Here is a 25020-nt window from a genome sequence, read left to right as displayed (position 1 = left end):
AAGGAAGTTTTTAGCTCTCTTAGTTGAAGAGAAAAGGTGGAAAACGTGAGCAGAGCGATCCTCAAAGGCTCAGAAACCAGCAGAAAAACAACAAAAATCCAAGTGTACCCTTTTTATTAACCAAAAAATTCATGATTTTGAAACCCACCCCATTTTTGGGGACCTGACTCATGACCAGAACTTAATTTGTGCCAGGGCTCAACCCCAGCACATCTAGGCCTGGTGGTTCAGAGCTCCGGCACTTCTGGGCCTGGTGGTTCTGAGCGGCACCTCCGGGCCTGGCGGTTCAGCGCTTCGGCACCTCTGGGCTTGCTGCATCAGTTATGAAAGTAAAAAATATTGCTTGAGCACCAGCATCTCTTTCATTACAAATGAAGCCTGGCTCCTGACTGATAACTGTTGAAGTGCACAATACTGAGTGCTGATGGGTCCCAGTTAGCCCAGGGCCATCTCTCGGAGAACACCCTGAGCACCAACGGGCTGACTGAGGCCCATGGTTTTCCTTTGGTTGGTTTTAGATTTGCTCTTCAGCCTCTGTTCCTTATTTCTGTACGTGAGCAAAGGACTCCAGCCCCCCGACTCCCCCTACGCTGGACTGCCCCCCCTCTCAGGGCGTTGACAGGGGGGGTGAGCATCAGAGCAGTTTCATCGCGTTTTGTCACTAGGGGGCGTTAGATTCCTCTGCTCAGGAAAGATAGCGGGGGTTGAGCTTCCTGGGGTCAGACCAGACGCCGCCTCTATTGTGAGCTGGGATCCCAGGCTGAGCCGCTGCTGCTCCGCAGCGGGGTCTGTGGGGGGACAGACCTGTCACCTGCACTAACCTGCCTCTGTGCCCAGCCGGGGGACTTTCTGCGGGGGCTGGAACCAGCCCCTGGGGCAGCCCCAGGCTCTGCCGATACCAGCCCCGGAGCCTGCAGGTGAGGGGAGAGACCCCGGGGGAAGGGCTGGGGCCGGGCAGGAGAGGACTGGGCTGGTTGTAAAGCGCTCGAGACGCTGGGTGAAAAGCTCCGGCTAAGGGCGCAGGGTGCCTGGTCTCTGCTGTCCCTCCCCCTGACCCATTGCACACGGGGATGGGGATGAATGGGGTAGAGCCCAGGTGTGTGTTTGTTTCATAGACTTGCTCAGTTGATTGCTGCTGCAGAACGAATTTCTTGTACACACCAGGGACTCCTTGCATCCCTCCATTCCCCATCCCCAACTCCTGGCCCCCCCATCCCCCTCTATGGCAGAGATTCCCTGCTACTCCCCCACCCACTAGGTCATGTCAGAGACTTTGTGTGTCCCGATTCCTGCTCCCCCGCCATGGGTCTGCTTACTCCCAATGCAAAGTTCTGTGTAGCCCCACTCCCCATTCCTCCATGCCAGGGTGTCCCATTTCCCCTACACACATGCCAGGGGCTGTGTGCACCCCCATTTCTCACCCCCCCATGCCAGGGTTCCCCATTCCCTACTCCAGCCTTGGCTCTGCACGTCCCTGGGGATGAACTGGGAATCTGTCTGTTCCCTTTATGAACTGTTGTGTCTGTGTCTGTGTCAGGCTGCAAACTCGGGCCTTGTTCTGCTTTCTCTGTGGCCTGTTTGCCCCCATCCATGCTGGGTTGAAAATCCCAAAGGCTCTTAACTACCCAGAACTGGTCTAGTAGAAGATATTACTGCACCCACTTTGTCTCTAATATCCTGGGACTGACACAACTACAACAACACTGCATGGATCTTAAGTACCCAGTCATTGGAAATCTATTCACCTTGGACAAAAGACTGGTCCCCATAGGCGATGCGTAGGGAGGACATGTAGGGTCAAGTGCCTCCCCCCCGGCCCAGATTTCTGCTTGGCCTGCCAAGGAGTAGCGAGAGGGGCTCCCTTCTCCCGATGCACCTGTCCCCTGCATGCTCGACTCCTGTCCCTGGCCTGGGTGGAACCAGCCGTTTCTTACACCGGCCGCTGCTCTGTGCAGTGCATTGGCTGCCTGAGAGAGAGCCCGCCTGGGCAGGTGGCCCACTCAGCCCCCTCTGCTCCTTGCCCGGCTGCCAGGGACAGGGGCCGAGTGAGCCAGAAACATGCTGGGGGGGGGGGAGGGAGGAGGGCTCTGGCTCGCTTGGCCCCTGTCCCCAGCAGCCAGGTGGGGCGCAGAGGGGGCAGCCTGCTGCCTCCTCAGCCAGGGTCTCTCTCAGACAGCTGCCATGCTGCACAGAGCAGCGATGCAGTGCGGCCAGCTTCAGCCAGCATGAGAAGCACCTCCTTCCCACTCCTCGCCTGGGCCCAGCTGTCAGGGAGAGCAGCCAAACGTGCCGGGGGAGGCACAGTGGGAGAAGGACAGAGCCCCCTCCCCCACCCAGGTAACTCTGGTGGGGTAGGGAGAGCATGGCAGCCCCAGACAGGGCACAGGGTAGGGGGTCACTGGGTGGAAGAGACACATGGGGCAGTCACATGTCCTTCCCTTTAGATTGTGCCCCCACCCCCAGTATCAGGAGGCACTAGTTGTCTGTGCTGGTCCCTGTCCACAAGAATTGGTCTAGTGGGAGTGGGGGGTGTCAACTGAGCAATGAAATCTGCTGGCAGTGATCTGTGCTTATGTTTGGAAGCTGGCAATGGGATCATGTGACCCAAGGGGCTGAAGGTTTTAAAACTGTCAACACACACACCCACTTTGCACAGACTAACACTTTTATGCTCTTTCATACTTAATCGTGTAAAGCACAGGAGAGTACAGATCATACAGAACAATATGTACTATGCACCTGGCCCTGCCTCAGTTTCCTCACCACTCCAGGACATTCTTTGGGCTGGGGTCCAATTCCTTTGAGAGGTCAGGAGTCCCTGAGGCCATCGGGACTCAGGAAAGAAGCAGGCAGGGTGTCCCCTGCCTCATGCAGGCTGTCTCATGGTGAGTGGTCTCTCCCTCATGGACTGGAGAAAAAGACCCCCCGAACAGACAGCCTCTGCCCTTTTAAAGAGACAGGGCGTGTGAGGTAATACCTTTTTATTAGACTAACTTCCATTGGTCCAATAAATGATATCCTGGGACCAACATGGCTACCACAACTCTGCCCGTGAGAGTTAAACCATAAAGCAGAAGCGTCACATCTTCTGGGTGGAGTTCTGGGACAGGGTGTGTTGAAGAAAGTGGGGTAGCTTGGAGGGTCAGCGGTGGTCCTGGGGCCTAGGGCAGGTGGATTGAGGAGCCCCATTTCCAAGAAGGAGTGGCAGACTCAGAATCAGTGCCCTGGAAATATGCTAGAGAGGCCAATGGAGGAAGCAATGTTGCTGCCCACTGAGGTTGTAGATACTCAACGCATTCAGGGGATCCAGAGCTTGGATCCCCTTCAAAGTAGTCCTACTAGGTGGCCAGTAGAGAGTGCTCCCTGCTCTCCAGGACTTGTGACAGCCTCTCATTGCCCCTTACCCTGGCCATTATTTCTTCTTCTTTTTGTCTGGGAGAGAAATCATTCAGGATGTCAACATGTAAAGTTAGTGCGAAATAACACCCTTGCAGGCTCTGCTGGGGAGAGGGGCAGAGATGAAATAGGTGTATTATTTTGATGCAAGGTGTTAACGGCTACCATTCATCTAAATACAATTGCAGAGATGCGAGAAGCAATGGCTGGGCTGAACAGATGGCAGGGTCTCCATTTTCCCCCTTCTGGTTTTCCAATTGCCCCCAAAATCAATAAAGTTCTGACCATTGATACCTAAAACATTCCCTGACATTTTGGAATTGATCACATGCTGTATTCAAAAGTTATTTCCTGACATCCAAATAGAGAATGGCCATCAAGGTCTGTCAAAAACCGACATCCCCCAAAAACTCAGAAGCAAAAGGGGCAAATTATTCAAACACAGCCTTTGAATTAGCACCCAAAATTCAGTACTCAATCAGGACACTTTCATGTGCAAATGACTGTAGTTGTGCACACAGATGCCATTAGCACACTCAAGACCGGGGAGAGAAATGCACGGAAAATAATTTCAGGTGCAAATTCAAGGGATGATCCTGGTGTGAAAACTAGACAGAGTTTAGAACATTCGTGTCAAAGATCCATGGGGTCTGGTCTATGTCCCAGCCTATCACCAGTCCCTTGGGAGTGACCCTACTAGTGGGCCGGGCCCCAAGGACCCGCACAGCTCCATGGGGGCAGGGCCATGGACTCCAAGACTCCCAGACTGGGCCTTCAGGCACCAGTGATCCCTGTCTCTCTCCGTGGCTCCCTGCAGTGAATCCAGCCCAGCCAAACTCCTGGAGTAGGCCTGATCAGTGACCTTTCGGGATGCAATGCTCAGTGAATATTGGCAGCAACACAAGCAGCCTTTGCAAAGCAAGGTACCAATTTATTAATCCCCTGGCTACAGAAACTGGAAGTCCTTAGGTTAGCAGAGACTAGGCAGAGTTTAAGCCATAGTCCATCCTGGCTAAGCCGGTGCCATCAGCCAACCAGCTGTGATGGAGTCCATCTCCGGCTCCCTCCCCATTTCTTTGTCCACCCACGTGAGAGCTGCTGCTCCAAAAAGCAGCCTTTCCGTCAACCTAATTACTGCCTCTCGGAGAGATGGGTTCACTACACCCCTTCCATCTCTGTACCAATGGTCTGTACTAGAAACACAGCAGCGGCACAGCCACAGCTCTGCAATTGTGATGCTGTCTTGTTTCTAGTGCAGAGAAAAGGTAGCCCGTATTCCAGCCACCTGACACCTTTTCCCTTTTCTTCTCCAGCTGAGTTCAGACACGTCGGTTTCAACCAGTTCTTTAATGACCCAGTCATTCCGCCCAGCCAGCGAGGTCTCTCTCTCGCACACACACACACCTATCATGTCTTCTGCGCTGCTCTACAGAGGGAAACTGAGGCATGCCTAGGTTTCCTACAAATATTACAGAACATTTCCACTTTGTCACAGTCCGTCGCCAGGAGGAGAACCTTGGAGGGAACCGTGGAATGGACTAAGCCCCTTCTGAAACCTCCCCCATTGCCCTTCTCACCCCGACAGACTGCCGAATAACGTCCACATTTCACTCCAGCTCATTCCACCCTCCTGGGGGATGGGGAAGGGAAATGGCTGCAGAGAAGCTGGAGCAGGTAGATTTTCTGAGAGCTGCTTGTGGGTTTGGTCTAGTTGTTTGGAGGGAGAGGGGCAGGAAATGGAAAAAGAGAAGAGACCAGAAATGTAATCCTCGAACTGGGCTTTCTTTAATGTGGGGCATGCCCTTGCAGACTTCGGAGGCGTACAGCCAGCCCAAAGCACACAGCAGCCAGGAGTCACTCTGGGTTGGGAGTCAGGCGGTGGGCTCGACTGTTACAAGGTTTAAACAAGAATACATTTGGGGGTGATTTTATTTACCTTCTGCATTTTGGGTCTGTTTCCGGAAAGCCACCCACACAGGGTTTGTGTGTGCGTGAGTGTACACCTGCCTTCATAGAGAATGTGTGTGTGTACACCTGCCCATAGTGTGTGTGTGTGTATACGCCTGCCCACGTAGAGTATATGTGCATGTGTGCCAGCCCACGTAGAGTGTGTGTGTGCCTGCCCACAGTGTGTGTGTACGCCTGCCCACGTAGCGTTTGTGTGTATGTGTGTGTGCCAGCCCACATAGAGTGTGTCTGTGTGTACACCGGCCCATGTAGAGTGAGTGTGTGTGTGTGTACACCTGCCCACAGAGAGAGAGAGTATATATGTGTGTGTGTGTGTGTGTGTGCGCGCGTGCCCATGCCGGCCCGTGTAGTGTGTGTGTGTGTGTTTACACTAGTTTACACAAAGTGTGTGCCCTTCCCAGTGTGTGTGTGCGCGCGCAAGTGCACCTGCCCTTTGTGTGCATGCGTGCGTGTGTGTGTGCGCACATCTTATTACAGGTGCAAAACTCCCCCTGCAACAGTGCACATGCAAAACTGCAGCCTCCATGCTCCCAAGGGGACTGACCCTCCCCTACTCCTGGGATGGAGGAGCTGCCCTTGTGTCTCACCCACCCCATTCCCTGTCTCCTCTCTGCCCCAGCCAGCCCCTCCCTCACAGTCTCCTCTGCCCACCTGCCCCTATATTCACTTCTTTTCCCTCTACAGTCTCCTACCTCTCTCGGCTGCCACCCCACACTCACCACACTTCCTAGTCCTCTGCCCCCATCAGCCTCCTTCCTGTACCCATATTCCCTAGTGCTCCTTTTAGCCTGACACCTCCCACACATCCCCCTACACCTGCCCTCAGGCTCGATCTGGCCCCCACAAATCCCTCTCCACCCCCTCATCCTCCTGCTGCTGCTACGCAGACCCCTATAGCCCCCTCCATCACCATGTAGCACTGCACACAGCCCAGTCCACCTCTGCCACCCAACCCCGACATCCTCTTTTCCCCACATTTCCTTCTCCACTCTTAGTGTCCTGTCTAATCTCCTGTCCATATAACCTGAGCAGAGCCTGGCTTCCACCTCATTGGAAACAAAGGGAGTTGGTGGCCATCTTGGTTAAGGGCAGTCTAACTTTCACATGCCAAAATTGTAGGGAAATGGTGGCCATCTTGAATAAAGGCAATTTGATTTCTGCCCCCCTGAAAGTAATGGGAGAGGGCGGCCATGTTGAACAAGGGAGAGTGTGCCGATTCATTCCCAGGAATTGTGAGATCACAAGGAAATGTTTAAATATCCCAGCTAAATATCATGAGACTCAAGATAAAATCACGGGAGTTGGCAGCTCCGGGCATCGCGGTTTCACTGCAGAAACAGCGTGTTTTTCACAAAAGCTTTCAGAAATGTCTCCCCCTCCCCAGGGTTGGCTTCTCTTCAGGGGTCTTCCCTGATTCCTTAAATGTCAGGGGGATCAGCCCCATAGTCTGTGTGAGAGATGCTATCTCCTTCACACCTCTGCCTATGGAAGAGTTTTGGAGAGACAGTGGGGATGCTAATACTTTCCCAACCCCACCCCCCATCTCCAAGGGAGAAGATGGGTTGCATGTACCTCTCTGTGTTATTAAACATGGGCACACATTGATACATGGAGATTTTGTGTGTCCCTTTCTTCCCAGGACTGGCTCCATGCCTGGAAAAGACTCTGGTCTTTGCTGGGTTAGGAAAGGGGAAGAGGTTGCATAGTCATAAAACCCCACAGTGTGTGGAGATCCCCGAATCCCCTTCTGCCCTCCCCAAAGAATCTCCAGGAACACTTCCCCATCCTTTGGTATATACAAGGGCATCCACCCACCCAGCACATCTGGAAACAGCTGTCTCAGAACAACGGTAAAATCCTAGTCTCACCTGTTGTCTTCCCCCAAGCAGGATTTCCAATTCCAAAACCCGACATGATCTCCCAGATGGAACAGGGTGAAGAGCCATGGACCCCAGATCACCAGGGCTCTGAGGAAAGGCAGATCCTTAGAAACATTCGCGCAGGTGAGGAATTGGTTAAACGAACACAGAAACCATCCGTCCTTGACATAAACAGCTGGGATTCCCATACAAGCCCCCTGAGTTACCCCAGTTCTGCCTCATCTCCTTCAGGTCAGGATTGTGCCCAGTAGGTGTCATATTCTCCTGGCACACATCGCTTATGGCTTCCCACCCTACCTGAGGCCTGGCAGTAGCTCCCTTCCTCCTGAGTGTTCAGATGGGATGTGGAGACTGAATTGGTCATTGCCTTCTGTGTCAGCCCTGGGGAAGGGTTTGGGGAGGTCAGCTCCTGGATTTTGAATCTCCCCAGCAGCTATTTTGGTTTGTTCCCCATCTTCCCGTTCCCCTTTCCCTCGGCACAGGGACTGACTCCTGTCTGGATTCTCTCTCTGTCTCAGCAGGTGAGGGGACGGTGAGTGAGAACAAGGAGGAGAATCCATAGCAGGAAGGTCTTGAGCAAGTGGAACCGCGTGGGATCGTATCAGGAAGATCTGAAGGGAACATTTCCCAGAATCCTGAGCATGAAGATGCCCATGAGAGTCAGCACAGGCCAGGATTCAGCAAAGAAACCACGCAGGGAAGAGACAGGTTATAGCCACTCACCGAGGGGGAGGTTTCAAAAGTCATAATGAAACTGTGTTCCAGCTGACATTAAGCACTAAAGAAAAGCCGCACGAATGTGTAAAGTGCAGGAAAAGATTCAAGCAGAGATCAACTCTTATTGTACATCAAAGTGTCCACACAGACAAGAGATCCTATAACTGCCCCGAGTGTGGGAAAAGCTTCAAAGAGACCTCAGCCCTTAGTGTACATCGGAGAATCCACACAGGGGAGGGATGCTATAAATGCCTTGAGTGTGGGAAAGGCTTCCATCAGAGATCGTATCTTCTTGTACATCAGAGGATCCATGCAGGAGAAAAACCCTACAACTGCCCAGACTGCGGGAAAAGCTTCAGTCAGAGCTCAAACCTTATTAAGCATCAGAGAATCCATACAGGAGACAGACCATATAAATGCCCTGACTGTGGGAAAAGCTTCAGTCAGAGCTCAGCCCTTATTGTTCATCAGAGAATCCATATGGGACAGAGAGCCTATAAATGCCCCAACTGCGGGAAAACCTTCACGCTGAGATCAGACCTGTTTTCACATCGTACAGTCCACACAGGAGAGAGACCTTATAACTGGGAAAGATTTTGCTGGTTTCTCAGCCCTTATTTTACATCGGCGAATCCACACGGGGGAGAGACCCTATAAATGCCCCAACTGTGGGAAAGGCTTCAGTCGGAGCTCAGCAGTTTCTACACATCGGAGAACCCATACGGGGGAGACCCCCTATAAATGCCCTGACTGCGGAAAAAGCTTCAGTCACAAGTTAACCCTTGTTTCACACCAGAGAGTCCACACAGGGGAGAGACCTTATAAATGCCTTGAGTGTGGGAAAAGCTACAAGCAAAGATCAAATCTTATTGTACATCAGAGGACCCACACTGGGGAAAGACCCTATAAATGCCCCGACTGTGGCGAAAGCTTCAAGCAGAGCGCAGAAGTTATTTCACATCAGAGAATCCACACAGGAGGGACACCCTATAAATGCCTCGACTGCGAGAAAAGCTTCAGTAACAGCTCAGGCCTCATTGTACATCAGAGAACCCACACTGGAGAGAGACCCTATAACTGCTCTGAGTGTGGGAAAACCTTCGCTCGGAGCTCAAACCTTTCTGAACATCAGAGGATCCACACGGGAAAGAAGCCCTATGACTGCCCCGAATGCGGGAAGAGCTTCAGCCAGAGCTCAGTCCTTAAAAGGCATCAGAAAATCCACACAAGGGAGGCACCCTATAAATGTCCTGACTGCGGGAAAAGCTAAAAGGCGAAGGTCTCTCTGATGTCCCACCGGAAACTGCACACAGGATAGAACGTGTTGGGAGCTCTCCCCGTGGGGCAATGGGTCTGTGCCCTCCTGAAGCAAAGTGTAAATGTGCTTCCTTTGAGGATGGTCTGGGTAGAGACAGCAGGTGGGTGGATGGTTGGGGTTTCTTTGGGGGGTGGTTGGTGGGGCCCAGAGGAGGAGGAACTGCTGGGCACTGGGGAGATGAGATTAGTGGGGAGACATTTCTGTGGGTTCCACACACACTTTCCAGTGTAGGAGAGGGGTAAAAATGCTCCATTGTAGTTTGTGTCTGAGTGTCTCTGCAGCTCCTAAGGCCCCTCGTGAGGAGCAGCAAGGTGCCCTGTGGGTCCCGGGTATATGAAGTCTTTCCCTGGATGTTTGAAGAAGAGAAAGGAGCAGTTAGGTGCAGCATGAAAGGTGGGTGATGGTGTCTTACGAATCTCATGATTCTGCTCCTCATGTGATAAGTGCCTCCTGTGTTTTACACAACTGTGAGAGCCAGGGAAATCCTGGAGGATGGGTGGGAGTGGGAGTTGGAGGGACCTTATGAACGATATGGATGTTCAGAGAGAAAGACTCTGCCCAGTATCCCAACTGCTCAAGGAAACAGGGCTAGGGATGCATTGTGCTCCTCCTTTGAGACTAGAGCATAGTTCTGCATAATGAATGTTCTATAACCAAGGAAATACGTTTGTGTTTGTTAGGAGTTGATAGTATGAGGGGTGGATGTTGTACCATTCATGGGTTGAGCTGTACTTCAATGGGTGGTTGGGGGGCTGTGGTTTTTTCAGATGTGTGTGGGGGTACTTTAGGGTGGGTGTTTGGGAGGCTCTGCTGGGGTCAGATGGGTAGGGGGCAGGTTCATAATTACATGTGCACCTAAGTTCCCTCTAAGGTGTGTGACTGTGCAGCCACAGGGGCCTGGACTGAAGAGGCGCCTCTCCCCCGACCCCAGCCCCGGAGCTGCTGCAGCAGGAAGAGGCGCCTCTCCACCAGCCCCGGGCTGCTGCAGTGAGATAGGGCTGGGGGGAGTTCTCTCTCCCCGATGCAGCCTTGTGGCAGCCTGCACCCCAAATCCCTCATCTCCGGCCGTACCCCAGAGCTGGCACCCCTAGCTGGAGCCCTCACCCCCTGCACCCTAACCCTCTGCCCCAGCCCTGAGCCCCCTCCCGCACCCTGAACTCCTCATCCCCAGCCCCACCCCAGAGCCCTCACCTCCAGCCGAAGCCCTTACCCCCCTCACCCCAACCCTCTGCCCCAGCCCTGAGCCCCCTCCTGCACCCCTCAGTCCCTCCCCCATCACCACCATATTGGTGCACATAACAAAATTCATGCACATGGATGTAAAAAAACAGAGGGAAAATTGATGTGCACCCCTAGTGCACTATTCCTGTCAAAATAGAACACCGTCTTTGCCTTAAGTTCTCTTGTATGACACCCACAGATCAACACTGAAGTACCCTGCAAAATTATATAGCATTCTGCAGTAAGAGTTCTACCGCCAAATGCCTTAGAGTGCTTTGAAATCTCTGTGCATTTTGAAATCTCTCTGAAGTCTGATTTGGCTGTTTATCTCATGAAATCTCAACTTCAGTGAAAGCTGAGTGCATTAATGAAGCCAATGTACCTTTTCTATTGATTGTTTTCTCTTCCTGCATCTGCAGTTACAATAAAAATGCTGGCCCTACGATGCATTGGATTTTTTTAACCTCCATGATGCTGACATTTTGAGCAATGGTGGGTGATGCAGTGGGTGGGTGGGTGAAGGAAGAACCAACAGGGAGCATTTCGGGAAGAGGGTTATGGGGGTAGCAAGTGGATAAACCAGTAAATCTACTGTGACTTTATATCAGGTGCTAGCAGAGGTCTGGACTCATCCACGAATGGACCCCACCTGATCTGGTATTAGGCTCTAGTCAGCTGCTTGGGGTAGGCGCCTCTGACCTGGGACCATTTTGCCCTGCCCCCGTCATACTGCTGGTGGCCTGATGAGTGAATAATACATGTTTTTATAGCATATCCTCCAGCACTTAGACTAGCCACTTTGTTTCAGACTCCAAGTCCTCAGTCCTGTTTCTATTATCTCTTTCCAAACTCATGCAAGCCTGTCCAACATTCACTCCTGCCTTTCAGCTGACACCTGTGATGCAGGGGTCTGACTGGCTAAGTCTTTACCCATCCACCCCCTTCTGGAGGCAGGTCAACCTCCCGGGGTTCATCCTCAGGTCATTTCATCAGCTCTCCTTTGCGTTGGCTTGGCACTGGGACCAGCTCTGGCAGTGCCCTCTCGTCTTCATTTGCTCTAACAGTATCTTGAAGGTGTCTGCATCCTGGTGACTCTTCTCCAGGGGGAAGGGAACCACTAGGGGACAGTTGGGGAAAATGAGATGGGTTGCTCCCCATCCCAAAGTGTCTAGCCTGCAGCAGTCTGGGTGTGCTGGCAAACAGCCGGAAGGTGGACCATAGAATGGGCAGGGGGCGGTAGAGACTCAACCAGTCAAACCCCAATGAAGGGCACCTCAAAATGGAAATGCCAGTTGCTGCCATGTGTACAGGGCTCCTAGACATGGGAGCAGAAGTGATCCTCTTTCTAGAGGAATTGCTGGGAACAGAGGTAATGCCCATGACTGAGGGAACGGATGAGCAAATTACTCAGGAACTAGAATCAGAACCCCACCCCTAAGGAAAGCACAGTTAACTTCGCCAGTAACACTCAGCCCTCCACATGGGATTTTGCTGAAAGGGGCTGGGTTTTGGGGACGTGTCTGTAACATACTCTGCCTGCACACCCTGTTTTGAGACAGAGCACCTATGGATAGACAGTGAACTACCGGTGTGCTTTAATGTGGCCAAACCATGAATTAGATGATAAGCCAACGTCGATGTTAACCCATTGATATATTGAGTCGATCTCAGTTTGTTCACTGGATTGGTTAATTCTTAATTATTTTAGCGAAGTTAGAGTAGGCCCAGTGATATGGTTTTTAGTCTGAAGATCTGCTTGATTATCCTTTGTCATGAAACCCATGGAAGGTCAGGAACTCTGGAAAGCTCTCGCCCCAAGGTTGAGCCGTTATCTGGAAATCCAGAAGATACCGTCCAGTTGGAAAGAATCCAATACCATCTTGCTGCATAAGAAAGGCGATCGAGAAAATCTAAAGAACTATCGCCTGATCTGCCTGCTTTTGCATGTCTATAATTTGTTCACCAAAATAATAACAAATCGACTGTCGCAAAACCTTGATGAACAACAACCTAGGAGCAGGCTGGTTTTCGAAGAAATTGCAGCATGATAGACCACATCTTCACTCTAAACCAACTACTAGAGCATTCAAGGGAATACAAGTTCCCTTTGTGCATCGCCTTCGTGGACTACGAGAAGGTGTTTGATAGCATGGAGACTAACGCCGTTCTTAAAGCTCTTTCAGAACAGGGCATCAGCGCAAAATACATCACATTATTAAAGGAAGCGAACTCTGGCTGCAGCACGGATATATGGTTGTTCGATACTCACCTCCGAATCCCCATCGAGAAAGGTGTGAAACAAGGAGACACAGTTTCACCAAAATTATTCACAGCCTGTCTTAAATTGGTCTTTCAACGAGCAGACCTGAAAGGCGGGATTAATATCGACGGCGAGTGGCTAAACCATCTCAGGTTTGCAGATGATATAGTGCTGATAGCTGAAAATACAGTCCAGCTTGAGAGAATGCTTAAAGAACTGAACGTGAAAAGTAGTCAAGTCAGATTAAAAATGAACCAGTCAAAAATGAAATATATGAGATCGGATGTTCTGCCAACAACCCAAATAACTCTTGGAGGAGAGCAGATCCAAGAGGCCGACAAATACGTTTATTTGGGCCAGGAAGTCAACATGCGCCACAATCAGAAAGGTGAACTGTCGCACAGAAAAAAAGCTGGATGGTGCACATTCAACGACATCAGGGACATCCTCCAAGGAAAGATCAGCAAAACAACTTGTGCGAATCTTTTTAACTCGACCGTGCTTCCAACGATGCTATATGGCAACAAAACATGGTCGCTGATGAAGACTGAAGAACATCAACTGTCTGTCACACAGAGGGCAATGGAACGAACATTTTTGGGCATTTTGCTCCGCAATTGCATACCCAATGAAATAATTAGGCAGCAATCTGGAGTCCGAGATGTTGTTGTCGAAAGCAGGCTCAGCACAATGCGGTGAGTGGGACGTGTGGCCCGACTCAGTGACAACAGATGGACTGCAGCTATATCTGAGTGGTATCCGCGAGAACTGAAATGGCCACGCGGTCGGCCTCCAAAGAGGTGGGATGATTTCTTAACAAGGAGATATGGACAAACATGGTGAAGGCTGGCCAGAGCGAGAGAAGAGTGGAAGATGTGCTGTGATCGGTTCAGTCTTAACTGATGAAGGACCGACAGTCTACGCAGTCTACGCATGAAACCCATAAAAAGCACAAAGAGCGGGGTGGTGCCAGCCTCTTCTTGGTGGGGGGACTGAGGTGGGCTAGACAGAAAATTGGAGGGCTGTGCCCCCCCTCACCACAAGGCCTCGCCCCTTTCCATGGCCTCACCCCCTGCTCATCCTCAGGTAAGTGCAGGCCCTACCTCCTCCTCTCCCCCTCCCCGAGGCCCCGCTCACTGGCCAGGCTGGAGTCCGGAAGCCAGAGCTGGGCAGTGAGGGGCAGCTGCTGCTCTGGCTGGTGCCCTGGTGCGGGAGGCTGTGATGCTCCCGTCTCCTCCTGCTGGTTTCTGGGGTCTGCAGCTGCTCCTAAGCTCCTCGCCGCCCTTCGACTGCTCACAGCTGGTAACACCCATGTTGTCCAGGCTGGGGTTTGTATACCCATGTCATGCCCTCCCCCTTGAAATGGCTCCCGGGGAGCCTGCTCTGGGGTCAGGGGGTGTGATGGAGTATGGAGTATTAACCTGGTAATGTTGCATGGGAGTTTTACTAGTTTATTGTCTTCTGCTAACACGGGGTGTGCCTCCGTTTCCCTGGGGTACTGCACCAATACTAGATGAGGAAATAAGGGTGTGACTTCACTGAAGGATGGTACTTGACGGCCAGCACGTAAACGATGACGGCTGCCCTTCATAACCTGAGCCCAGAGGGGGATTGGGGCCAGGTGACACCTTCTGCCCTGGAAACTGGACAAAGGCTGGAGGAGGGGCTGGGGGTGTGGCTGGGGGAGGCAGGGGGAAGGCATTTCAGTTTGGAGCTGGCTGGGGAGATGGGGGAAGGCCCAGAACCTGGGTCTGGGCTTCCCACCCCCCCCAAGAGGGATCTTGTTTTCTGTACCTACAAGCTCTGTTTTAGACTGTGTTCCTATTGTCTAATAAACCTTCTGTTTTACTGGCTGGCTGAGAGTCACGGTGTATTGCAGGAAGTGGGGGGTGCAGGGCCCTGACTCCCCCACACTCTGTGACAGGGTGTTAGTTCCCTAACACCATCAGTCTGTCAGCCACTCAGGCCCTCTCCTCTGGGTGAGGCCAGCCCTGTCTTTGCCTTGCAGCTTAACAAGAGGTGCACCCCTGACCTTGAGTCCCTTTGAATCATTTCCCGTGATAGCCAGCCCTGATACTGGCTACTCGCAGAAATCCCAGATCCTCAGCCCCCAAAGGAGCCGTGTATCCCAGTTTAACTTTAAACCACACAGCTTGTGTGCTATGAACCCCACACCTTGTGAATGCTCGTAATGAAACAAAAGTAGGTTTATTTTAAAAGAATGGAGACTTACCTAGAAACATGAGCGAGCAATAGAAACAAATGGTTACAATACACAACAAAATCAGAAACCATGAACCTGGGTCAACATTTAGTACTTGTTACCTCTCCTAGCTAATAATGAAGTAGGTTTTCTGCCAAAAGTTCAGGCTGTTGCAGAGCTGGCTGGCTTCACAGGTACCAGGAACTAAAATTTTGATAAAAACACCCTCATTCCACATGCTGTTTCCTCACTGAATGAATCTGGAGTGCCTTTCCTCACTCTGTGTTATACTGGACCAGTCTTTGTTCAGAGGCAGGGTTATTCCGTCTGTTGTAATATTCCTTTTTTATCTCCAAGTGTTTTAGACAATTTACAGTTGTCTCTGATGCTTTTCCATGGAAAGTCTTGGGATGGAGAAAGGATTACCTCACTGACTAACCAGGGTGAGATGTCAACACTCCTCTGCTTGAATTGCCCATCACCAAGACACATTATTCCATGGTGACTAACTTTTATTCCAAGCCCATGAAGCATACTTTCAATATCAATACATTACTCCTTAAATATTACCTGTACATACATCTCACAATGATTATGAATCTATGTTATGAGCATTCTGTAGATACCTTACATGCTACTCTTATGGATCAATATTCTGCAAGATGTGTTTGGTGCAGTGAGTTTGTCAGGTCTGAGGTCAAAATTTTGGCAAAGAACAGGGGATCCTTTGCCAAGGAGCTTCTGTGTCACAAAGTCTTTTCTTTTCTGTTACTGAATATGCCCACTCCCAAGGGAACAGTTCGTTGCTCAGATAGAGTACAGTATCTTCCACTCCATTAACTACCTGGGATTATGTCAGTCTGCAAAATGAAGTATTTTGAGAAGCTGGGACTGAACAGGACAGATGGTTTTTCAACTTCTCAAAAGCCCTTTTGCAGGCCAGTGAATCTTCCTGGGGGCTCCGGACCTTAATTAGGTTAATGGGGGGAGGGGGGGAGGGCTCTATCATAGAAAACCCTGTACAAATCAGCAGTAGTAAACTGCATGTCCCAAAAACCTTCAGAGCTGTTTCTTTGTGGCTGGGATAGGGCATGCTTTGAGAGCCTGGATTTTGTCCACTAGGAGGCATCCTTGGACCTTCCACAAAGTATATCCCAGTAGTGGCCTTCTCTTTTCCAGTCCTATACTTTGCAGAGTTTGCAGTATTGGAGCTGATGTCATAATATGCTTTAAATCATTGAACTCTCTTCCATTTGGTGACCTTGTGGGAGAGATGTCATAGATGAGTTGTGTGAGCTGTATGGTTCGGTATGAACTTGCTGACATAATGCAGCATGCCTAGCAGCCTTTGAATTCCCCTTTTATCATCAGGTGTCGGCCTGTTCAGTATTGCCTGAATCTTTGGTTCCCTTTGCTGTCAGTCTCTTTCCCAAAAAGGCTATTTCCGTGGTTTGAAATTAACATCATTTCAGTGTAAGAGTCTTAGCTCTTACAGTTTCCAGTACTCTCCTCCGTGGGTCCTGATGTTCAAGGGCATTGCTGCCCCAAATCAGTATATCATCAATGTACACTCTGACAACTGCCAGACCTTCCAGCATTTGGCTTCCTGGACAGTGAAAGACTGCTGGAACTGAACCTCTACAGAAAGGCAACTTAGTCTTCAGAAGCAGTATCTGCTAATCAGTGGGTAATGTTTAAAGTGTAGATCTTGGAGCACTCTCTAAGATAGAGGTCCCCAAAGTGTGGGGCTTGGCCTCCTAGGGGGGCATGGAGGAACATCTGGGGGGACACAGTGGGGCCTGGGCCGTCCCCCACGGGAGTGCGGGGAGGGAGCGACACCCAGCCCTTCCCCGCCCCCAGCTCTGCTCTGGTTCTGCTCCCAGCCTGGCCCTATCACCAGCCTCAGTGTGGCTCCACTCCGGGCCCTGTGCCAGCCCCCAGCCTCGGCCACTGGCTGCGGCTCCGTTCCTGACCAGTGGCCGTGGCCAGGGCTGAGGCTGGGAGTGGAGCCGCACCTGGCCGCAGACCCGGCTGCCGGCCCCCAACACAGTCTGGCTACGACTCTGGTCTTGCCCCCAGCCTCGGCCCCTGGCCACGGCCCTGCTTCCGGCCCCAGACCCAGCTCAGGGAGGGGGGAGAGGGAAGCTGGCAGGGGTAAGGGAGGGGCGCGACCTTCAAAAGTTTGGGGACCATTGGTCTAAGAGGATCTGCCACTACCTTGCCAATGCATCTAATTTGGTGAGGAGTTTGGCTCCTGCCATCTCAGATAGTTCACTTCTTGTGGCCAAGTGTACTTTTCCTGTTTTTGTTCAGCACCATACACAGCCACAGTCTCCATCCTTTTTTCTCTAGTTACTAAGGAGGGAACCCAATCTGCTGGCTCTTCTATTCTCCAAATCCTACCATTTACTGTTATGTTTCACAACTCTTCTTCTACCCTCTTTCCTAAGGGGTGTGAAACTTCACATAGCATGTACCATAGGTTCTGCATCTTCTTCTAATTGCCTTATGTCTGTTACTGGGAGGCACCTATTTCTTGGGAATACATCTTCATATGCTGCTCTTAATACTTTCGTATCTGGTTCTGCATTGTCTTTCTGTCCATCTGAGGTATGCATCCTCTTAATGAGACCAAACTCCTGACGCATGTGTAGGCCCAAGGCTGGGCTGGCCTCTGTCTACAACCACAAACTCTTGCTTTATCATTTTCCATTTGCATTGAAGTGTCAGCGTGCACTCTCCCAACACTGGAATTGTTCCTCCATCATAGTCTTCACAGATGCTTTTGACTCTTCCACTTTTCCATGCTCCTTACATCTCTCTATTTCAGTTTGTGTTATTACATTTATTTGTATGCTAGTGTCTATCTTGCATCTTGCCAGTCTTTCGAGTTTTCACCCTCCTCTATTTGCTTTAGAACAGCAGTTCCTATTCACCTGAGGAATCCCTTTCTGCACTTAATACATGAACTTTCCTGCATTCTCTGCACATTTTAGTATAATGGTTGGGTTTATTACAGTTTCTACATATTTGCCCAAATGCTGGATATTTTCTATAATCATACTGGTTGCCACATCACTGACGTTTTTCCTGCTTTCCATTTTTCTGTCCCTGGCCAATTTAATTTCTGGGAACTTTTCTCTTGTTGGTTTCGCTATAGTAACCAAAGCAATATGCTCTGTGCTTCTCTCTGGACTTTTTATTTGCCTTTGTTTGTTCTGCTGCTTGGCCTATACATAGGGCCCTTCGTTTTCAGTTTTTAATTTAATTTTTCCCAAGATTTTGTGGTTTATTACCACAACAAAAACAGGTGAAAATCGGTGCAAAAAAATATTATAATTTTTCTGGGTAAATATCGGGGTTTATTTTGGAGGACGGAAAGACTGGGGAGAAAAGCATTCAGTAGATTAATGCTTTGAATTCCATTCATCAGTGTGGTTTGCTGCAGTACTACAACAGAACTCCAAACACAATACCACCTCTGAGTTTAAGAAAATAATATATCTCTAATCCCCAAATAAGGCTTTTCATTTGAATGAACAGTTTACTGTTGTAGACTTAAAACTATTAGCCTATAAATATTTACATTTAATAATTGGGCCATACCATTTGAAGCACATACACTCAACTTCATCCCTTTCTATTTTTGTTTTTTTAAAACTTTCGAATACTTCTTTGTGTTCAGTAACGTATTCTGATACAGATTTTTGTTTTTTTCCCACTTTAGTGTGTCAAATCTTTAACCCGTTATCTGCTAACAGCTTGAAATGTGTATGTGGTGGGCATGAGAGTCATCAGTACATTCAGATGCGCACGTACTTTGGCATTTGCGTGCCCGCCCGTTTATTGTGTGTATCTTCTAGACTAATACATAGCCTTACTTCAACAGGCAGCTTCGCATATACATCCAAACTAATGTATGATCAGAATACATAGATCTCATGCCATGTATGGTATTTCCCTAATAAAACATGTTATTTTTTATATATTTGAATGATACAAAAGTAGGGTGAAAATCAGAAAAAAATGGAATAATACTTTTGTAAAACCCGGGAATTTTTCTGTAAAAATCAGTTTAAACTGAAAACAAAGGGGCTTACCTAAACATATTGCCCTTTCTAGTAACAGATCCATCTCCCTTCATAACCTTTTTTATTGTTACACCCCAGGATAATTTGGTCTTTAATGAGAGAATCTTTTACGATTCCATAGTCACAGGACTGACTTTTTAGCTTTAAATCTTTGACAAAACTCCTCTATTGTTTCCCCTTCGTTCTGTGTTCTTATCCTGACCCATCTCTCTCTCATAAGTCACATTTTTTTCTAAGAACACAATGAGCCTCAAACATTTTTGATATTTCTGCACAACTTTCCTCTCTGTCTCCACCACCATCTGGGACTTCTGTGCCTGTCGCGGGAAGGATCAAAGCAATCTTTGGTTTAGCCTCCACTTTATTTGTCCCTGTGGCTGACTTTCATAAGCAGCTCAAACTGCTGTTTGAATCCTTTTCAGGCGTATCCTCTGATTCTCAGGGTGGGTGGAGAAGTTACTTGTAGTTGTAAAGGCTCTGTAGCGGCCATTGCAATGTGACCTCTCTCACTGGGTCTTCCAGCACGCTGGGTGCCTCCCACTGCTGGTACCACGTGGTATCTTTCTGATCAGCAGAGGTGTCAAGATAAATCCTTTCTTATGGACACTATGTACAACATGCAATGAGGTAACCAAACTGCCGACTGCTCTGTGTAGCTGCAGCCTGCAATTGTCCTGTCCTGAGCTGCTTTGTTTCTGCCCTCTCGCAGGAAAGGTGCCACAGGAAAACCAAAAAGACTTCAGGAAGTGGCGCATCTCTATACTGACTAACTCACAGATCCCGCCAACCCCCTCTCCGCAAACTGAAACCATCTGCCCCATAGTGGCTGACTTACAGAGATCCTTGGGGGTGCCCCAGGCCCCTTCCCCACCCTGCCCCTTCCTCCAAGCCCCCACCCTGCCTCTTTCTGCCCCCCTCCTCCCACCTGTTCCTGCTCCTCCCCCTCCAATGCCTCCAGCACACCAAGGAACGGCTGACTGCGGCAGGCAGGAGCTGCCGGGGAGAGGGGGAGGAACCGATCAGGGGGCCACAGGCAGGCGGGAGGCACTGTGGGGGAGGAGGAGGCACTGACCCGTAGGGCTGCCAGTGGGTGCTAAGTACGCACTCTTTTTTTTCCATGGGTGCTCCAGCCCTGGAGTACCCATGGAGTTGGTGCCTATTCTCCACCCCCTCCCCCCTTGCTCCTCTCCCAAGACTATCCTCAAAGGAAGCAAGTTTATACTTTGCTTCAGGAGGGCACAGACACATTGCCCCGCTGTGAGGGCTCCCTTTGCCTCCTATCCTGTGTGGAGTTTCTGGTGGGAAATGAGGGAGTCCTTCACCTTGTAGCTTTTCCCACAGACAGAACATCGATAGGGTGCCTCTCCTGTGTGGACTCTCTGATGTACGATAAGGGCTGAGCTCTGAGTGAAGCTTTTCCCGCACTCAGGGCAGTCATAGGGTTTCTGCCCTGTGTGGGTTCTCCGATGCCTAATAAGTCCCGAGCTCTGACTGAAGCCTTTCCCACAATCGATGCACTTGTAGGGTTTCTCTCCCGTGTGGGTTCTCCGATGTCTAATCAGGCCTGAGCTCTGACTGAAGTTTTTCCCACACTCCGTGCATTTGAAGGGCCTCTCTCCCACGTGGATTCTCTGGTGCGAAATGAGCTCTGAGCTCTGCTTGAAGCTTTTCCCGCAGTCTGCGCATTTATAGGCTCTCTCTCCAGTGTGGTTTCTCTGGTGTACGATGAGGCTGAATCTTTGCTTGAAGCTCTTCCCGCAGTCGGCGCATTTATAGGGTGTCTCTCCCGTGTGGATCCTCTGGTGCGAAACCAGGTTGGTGCTCTGGGTGAAGCCTTTCCCGCAGTCATTGCATTTATAAGGGGTCTCTCCAGTGTGACTTCGGTGATGTACGATGAGGCTGAATCTTTGCTTAAAGCTTTTCCCGCAGTCGGGGCATTTATAAGGGGTCTCTCCCGTGTGGATTCGCTGATGTTTACTGAGGTCTGATTTCTGTCTGAAGCTTTTCCCACACTCAAGGCATTTATAGGGTCTCTGCCCTGTGTGGATTCTCTCATGTATAATAAGATTTGATGTCTGAGTGAAGCTTTTCCCACACTCAGGGCAGTTATACGATTTCTTTTTAATGTGGATCTTCGGCTGGATCATGGTCTCTTTAGGATCCTCCAAACCTCCTCCTGGATGAGTGGATTCAGCCCGTCTCTTCTTTGTCTGGTTTCCCTTCTGCCTTTCTGACTTGCGCTGACTCCCACAGGCTTCTCCTTGCTTGGGTCTCTGGGAAACATTTCCTTTGGATCTTCCCAATAGCGTCCCGTGTGGTTCCACTTCCTCAGGACCTTCCTGCTGAGGATTTTCCTCCTTAATCTTACTCATCATCCCATCACCTGCTGGGCAAGAGAGAGAATCCAGACAGGAGTCAGTCCCTGTGCCAGGGAGAAAAGGAACCTCAGAAAGGGGAATGGGAACATAAAAACATAAGAATGGCCATACTGGATCAGACCAATGTTCCATCTAGCCCAGTATCCTTTCTTCTGACAGTGGCCAATGCCCGGTGTTCCAGAGGGAATGAACAGAACACGTAATCATCAAGTGATCCATCCCCTGTTGCCCATTCCCAGCTTCGAAGCTAGGGACACCATCCCTGCCCATCCTGGTTAATAGCCATAGATGGACCTATCTGCCATGAATTTATCTAGTTCTTTTTTGAACCCTGTTATAGTCTTGGCCTTCACAACATCCCCTAGCAAAGAGTTCCACAGGTTGACTGTGTGTTGTATGAAGAAATACTTCCTTTTGTTTGTTTTAAATCTGCTGCCTATTAATTTCATTTGGTGACCCCTAGTTCTTGTGTTATGAGAAGCAATAAATAACACTTCCTTATTTAATTTCTCCACACCAGTCATGATTTTATCAATCATATCCCCACTTAGTCATCTTTTTTAAGCTGAAAAGTCCCAGTCTTATTAATCTCTCCTCATGTGGCAGCCATTCCATACCCCTAATCATTTTTGTTGCCCTTTTTTGAACCTTTTCGAATTCCAATATATCTTTTTTGAGATGGAGCAACCACATCTGCACACAGTTTTCAAGATGTGGACATACCATGAATTTATATAGAGGCAATATGATATTTTCTGTCTTATTATCTATCCCTCTCCTAAGGATTCCCAACATTCTGTTTGCTTTTTTGACTCCTGCTGCACATGGAGTGGATGTTTTCAGAGAACGACTCCAAGATCTCTCTCGAGTGGTAACATCTCCTTTAGACCCCTTCATTTTATACGTATTAGGAAAGGGGGGAAATAAATCAAAATAATTGCTAAGGAGATCAAGCAATCAGAAGCTGAATTCCTCTCCCACCAAACAAACAAACCCAAGAACCTCTCCCCAGAGATGAGGAGAGACCAATTCAATGCCATTTCCCGAGTTAAAACTCTGCAGGAAGGGAGCTACTGTGAGGTGTGAGCAAGGACAAGGAGGGGAATACTCAGCCCTGAGCAAATGGAACCACATGGAATAGTATCGGGAAGAACCAAAGGGAAAATTTCCCATAGTCCCAAATGAGGAGAAGCCTGTGAGAGTGAATGCAGGTCAGAGAGGCAGCAGAGGAATCAGCCAAGGAGACAGGGAGGTTTGGAGAACCTTAATGCAATCATGATCCAGCCACGAATCTTCACTAAAGAGAAACGATACGAACGTGCTGAGTGTGGGAAAATCTTCAGTTGGAGCTCAAGCCTTATTAGCCACCAGATGGCCCATCAGACATTGCAGTTGCAACAGAGGATTTTTCGGGACAATGGTTATCCCTGAGTGGGAATTTCCATAGAGACTGCAGGCCTGATGCTTGCCCATGTGAGAGGACTGGGCCATATTGACTGTATCTGGAAGGCACAGGCCACTGAACGAGTTATGAAGGTGGACCATAGGATGGTGTAAGTGGGAATCACCCTCCACTATGAAGGTCAAGACCCTGGAGAAGAGATGTGTGCTCTCTTGGGTCACCAACATCTATGAAAAGAACCCCTCTTAGTTCCCTTTGAGTACAAAGAAGTGAAGACTCCATTCATTGGCTATACCTCCCTGACCAGTATGCTACTGTCTGAGAGAATTCTGTGGGCATCAAGAACCCTGACCAAGCTACTCCATTGCCTGGTTCCAGTAACTGCAGTCACTCAAGCCAAAGATCCCAAAGAACCACGTAGCAGGAGAACTGTGAACTCTTTTCTTGTCATCATAAAGGAGGGATACTTGTGAGGGTGTTTATTGAGTGAGTTTATATGTTTCTGGGAAATGGCACCATTAATAGTTCCCTAAACTCCCAAGTCTGCCATCTACATCAATGAGTGCCGCACATGATAAAGACATGTTACTGGGCACTGCTATTGGTAGTTGTAAGCCTGGCTCGATAATCTCCTCTGTTGTGATATCACTTGTAAAACTCACACACTTTGTATGTGTGTTGGTGAGTAGAGCTAAGAAGAGTAGAATAATAGCTATCATGGTGAGATTTAAGAAGGAAGTAGTAGCAGTGAAGCTGTGGTTAAAGAAACCACTTTGGTCTCTGTACTTCCTTAAGACTAGCCAAGCTCAATTTACCACTCCTTGGTGGACTCTCTCTTGGTCAAGGTCTAAAGTAAAAAAAGAAACTCCTGGCCTACACTCACTAAACTGAGGGTGTGTCTACACTTAAAATGGTGCCACTATGGCACTTCAGTGTAGATGCAACCTACGCCGATGGGAGGGGTTCTCCAATCAGCATAGGTAATCCACCTTCCCAAGAGGTGGTAGCGAGGTTGACAGAAGAATTATTTCATCAACCTAGCTCTATTTACACTAGGATTTAGGTTTTCCTTTTGTCAACCTCAGGATTTGATTAGCTGCTGCATTAACCTGACATTATAAATTGATAATCGCAGCTAACGTCTTTGTTAACCCATCGATGTACTGAGTAAGGCCAGGTCTACACTAGAAACCTAGGGAAGTGGTGGAATCTCCATCCTTAGAGGTCTTTAAGGCCCAGCTTGACAAAGCCCTGGCTGGGATGATTTAATTGGGGTTGGTCCTGCTTTGAGCAGGGGGTTGGACTAGATGACCTCCTGAGGTCTCTTCTAACCCTAATCTTCTATGATTCTTACATTGGTTTAACTATGGTGCTCAGGGGTGTGAAAAATCCACACCCCTTTGTGACCTCACCCCCGGTGTATACAAGACAGGAGAATTCCCCCGTTGACATAGCTACCACCTCTTGGGGTAGCTATAAAGCGATACAGTGCTGCAGCTGCACTGGTGAAGTGGTTTAACCATAGACTGGCCTTAAGCCTCAATAATGACCTTAATTTGATCATTGCATTGTTTAATTTTAAATTAATTTAATGAAGTTACACTAGTTTTAGCCTCAGTGTTTAATTTATTATTTCCTTGCTTATCTTTTCTAATGAAACCCACAAAAAGTACGCAGCACGGGTTTATTCTTTCCAGTTGCAACATGGGTACAGAATCACAATGAATAAATTAGCTAAGCTACCTGAGACCCCCCCACACAAAAAGGGTTGAGAAGTGAGCTATTCTTCCTAAGGGGGGGTGGTGAATAAGAGAGGCAACTTATCTGGTTAGGGGCACTTTACATCCAACCCAAGAGCTTAAGAACTGAGGAAATTCCTGGGATATCAGAGAAGACAAGAGATATAAAACAAATGTTTTATTAGGAGTTTGTTTGGAAAGAAGTAACCTATTGAGGTAAAAACTTTAGTGAGAGATAAAGACTCCCTTGACACCTGAAATTCCAGAAACATGAGACCGCGTCGTGCCCCAGGCATCAAGAAACAAGGAGAAAATCCCTCCAACTGCAGTTATTACAGAAATAATCACAGGGCATGTCTACACTACAAAATTAATCGACCTAACTTATGTCGGCATACAGGTGTTCAGTAATGAGATTGCTTGAGCATGTCTACACTTTGCTCCTAG

General features: G+C 49.2%; 1 protein-coding gene and 1 pseudogene across 1 annotated transcript; one reads left to right on the top strand and one right to left on the bottom strand.

The window, feature by feature from the left end:
* The first annotated feature begins 7276 nt into the window (after positions 1-7276).
* LOC122172127 (zinc finger protein 239-like) lies at positions 7277-10943 on the top strand. The gene is made up of 2 exons (XM_065562971.1): positions 7277-7367; positions 8495-10943. The coding sequence occupies exons 1-2, from the start codon at positions 7277-7279 to the stop codon at positions 9229-9231; spliced, it is 828 nt and encodes a 275-aa protein (XP_065419043.1). The 3' UTR covers positions 9232-10943.
* A 4006-nt stretch (positions 10944-14949) lies between these two features.
* Positions 14950-25020, bottom strand: part of LOC101933783 (zinc finger protein 850-like) — a 60303-nt pseudogene continuing 50232 nt past the window's right edge.

The sequence above is a fragment of the Chrysemys picta genome, chromosome 12 (genome assembly GCF_011386835.1).
Source record: "Chrysemys picta bellii isolate R12L10 chromosome 12, ASM1138683v2, whole genome shotgun sequence".
Classification (NCBI taxonomy): domain Eukaryota; kingdom Metazoa; phylum Chordata; order Testudines; family Emydidae; genus Chrysemys; species Chrysemys picta.
The sequence above is the reverse complement of the archived record's forward strand: the minus strand, read 5'-3'. Positions and strand labels throughout refer to the sequence as shown.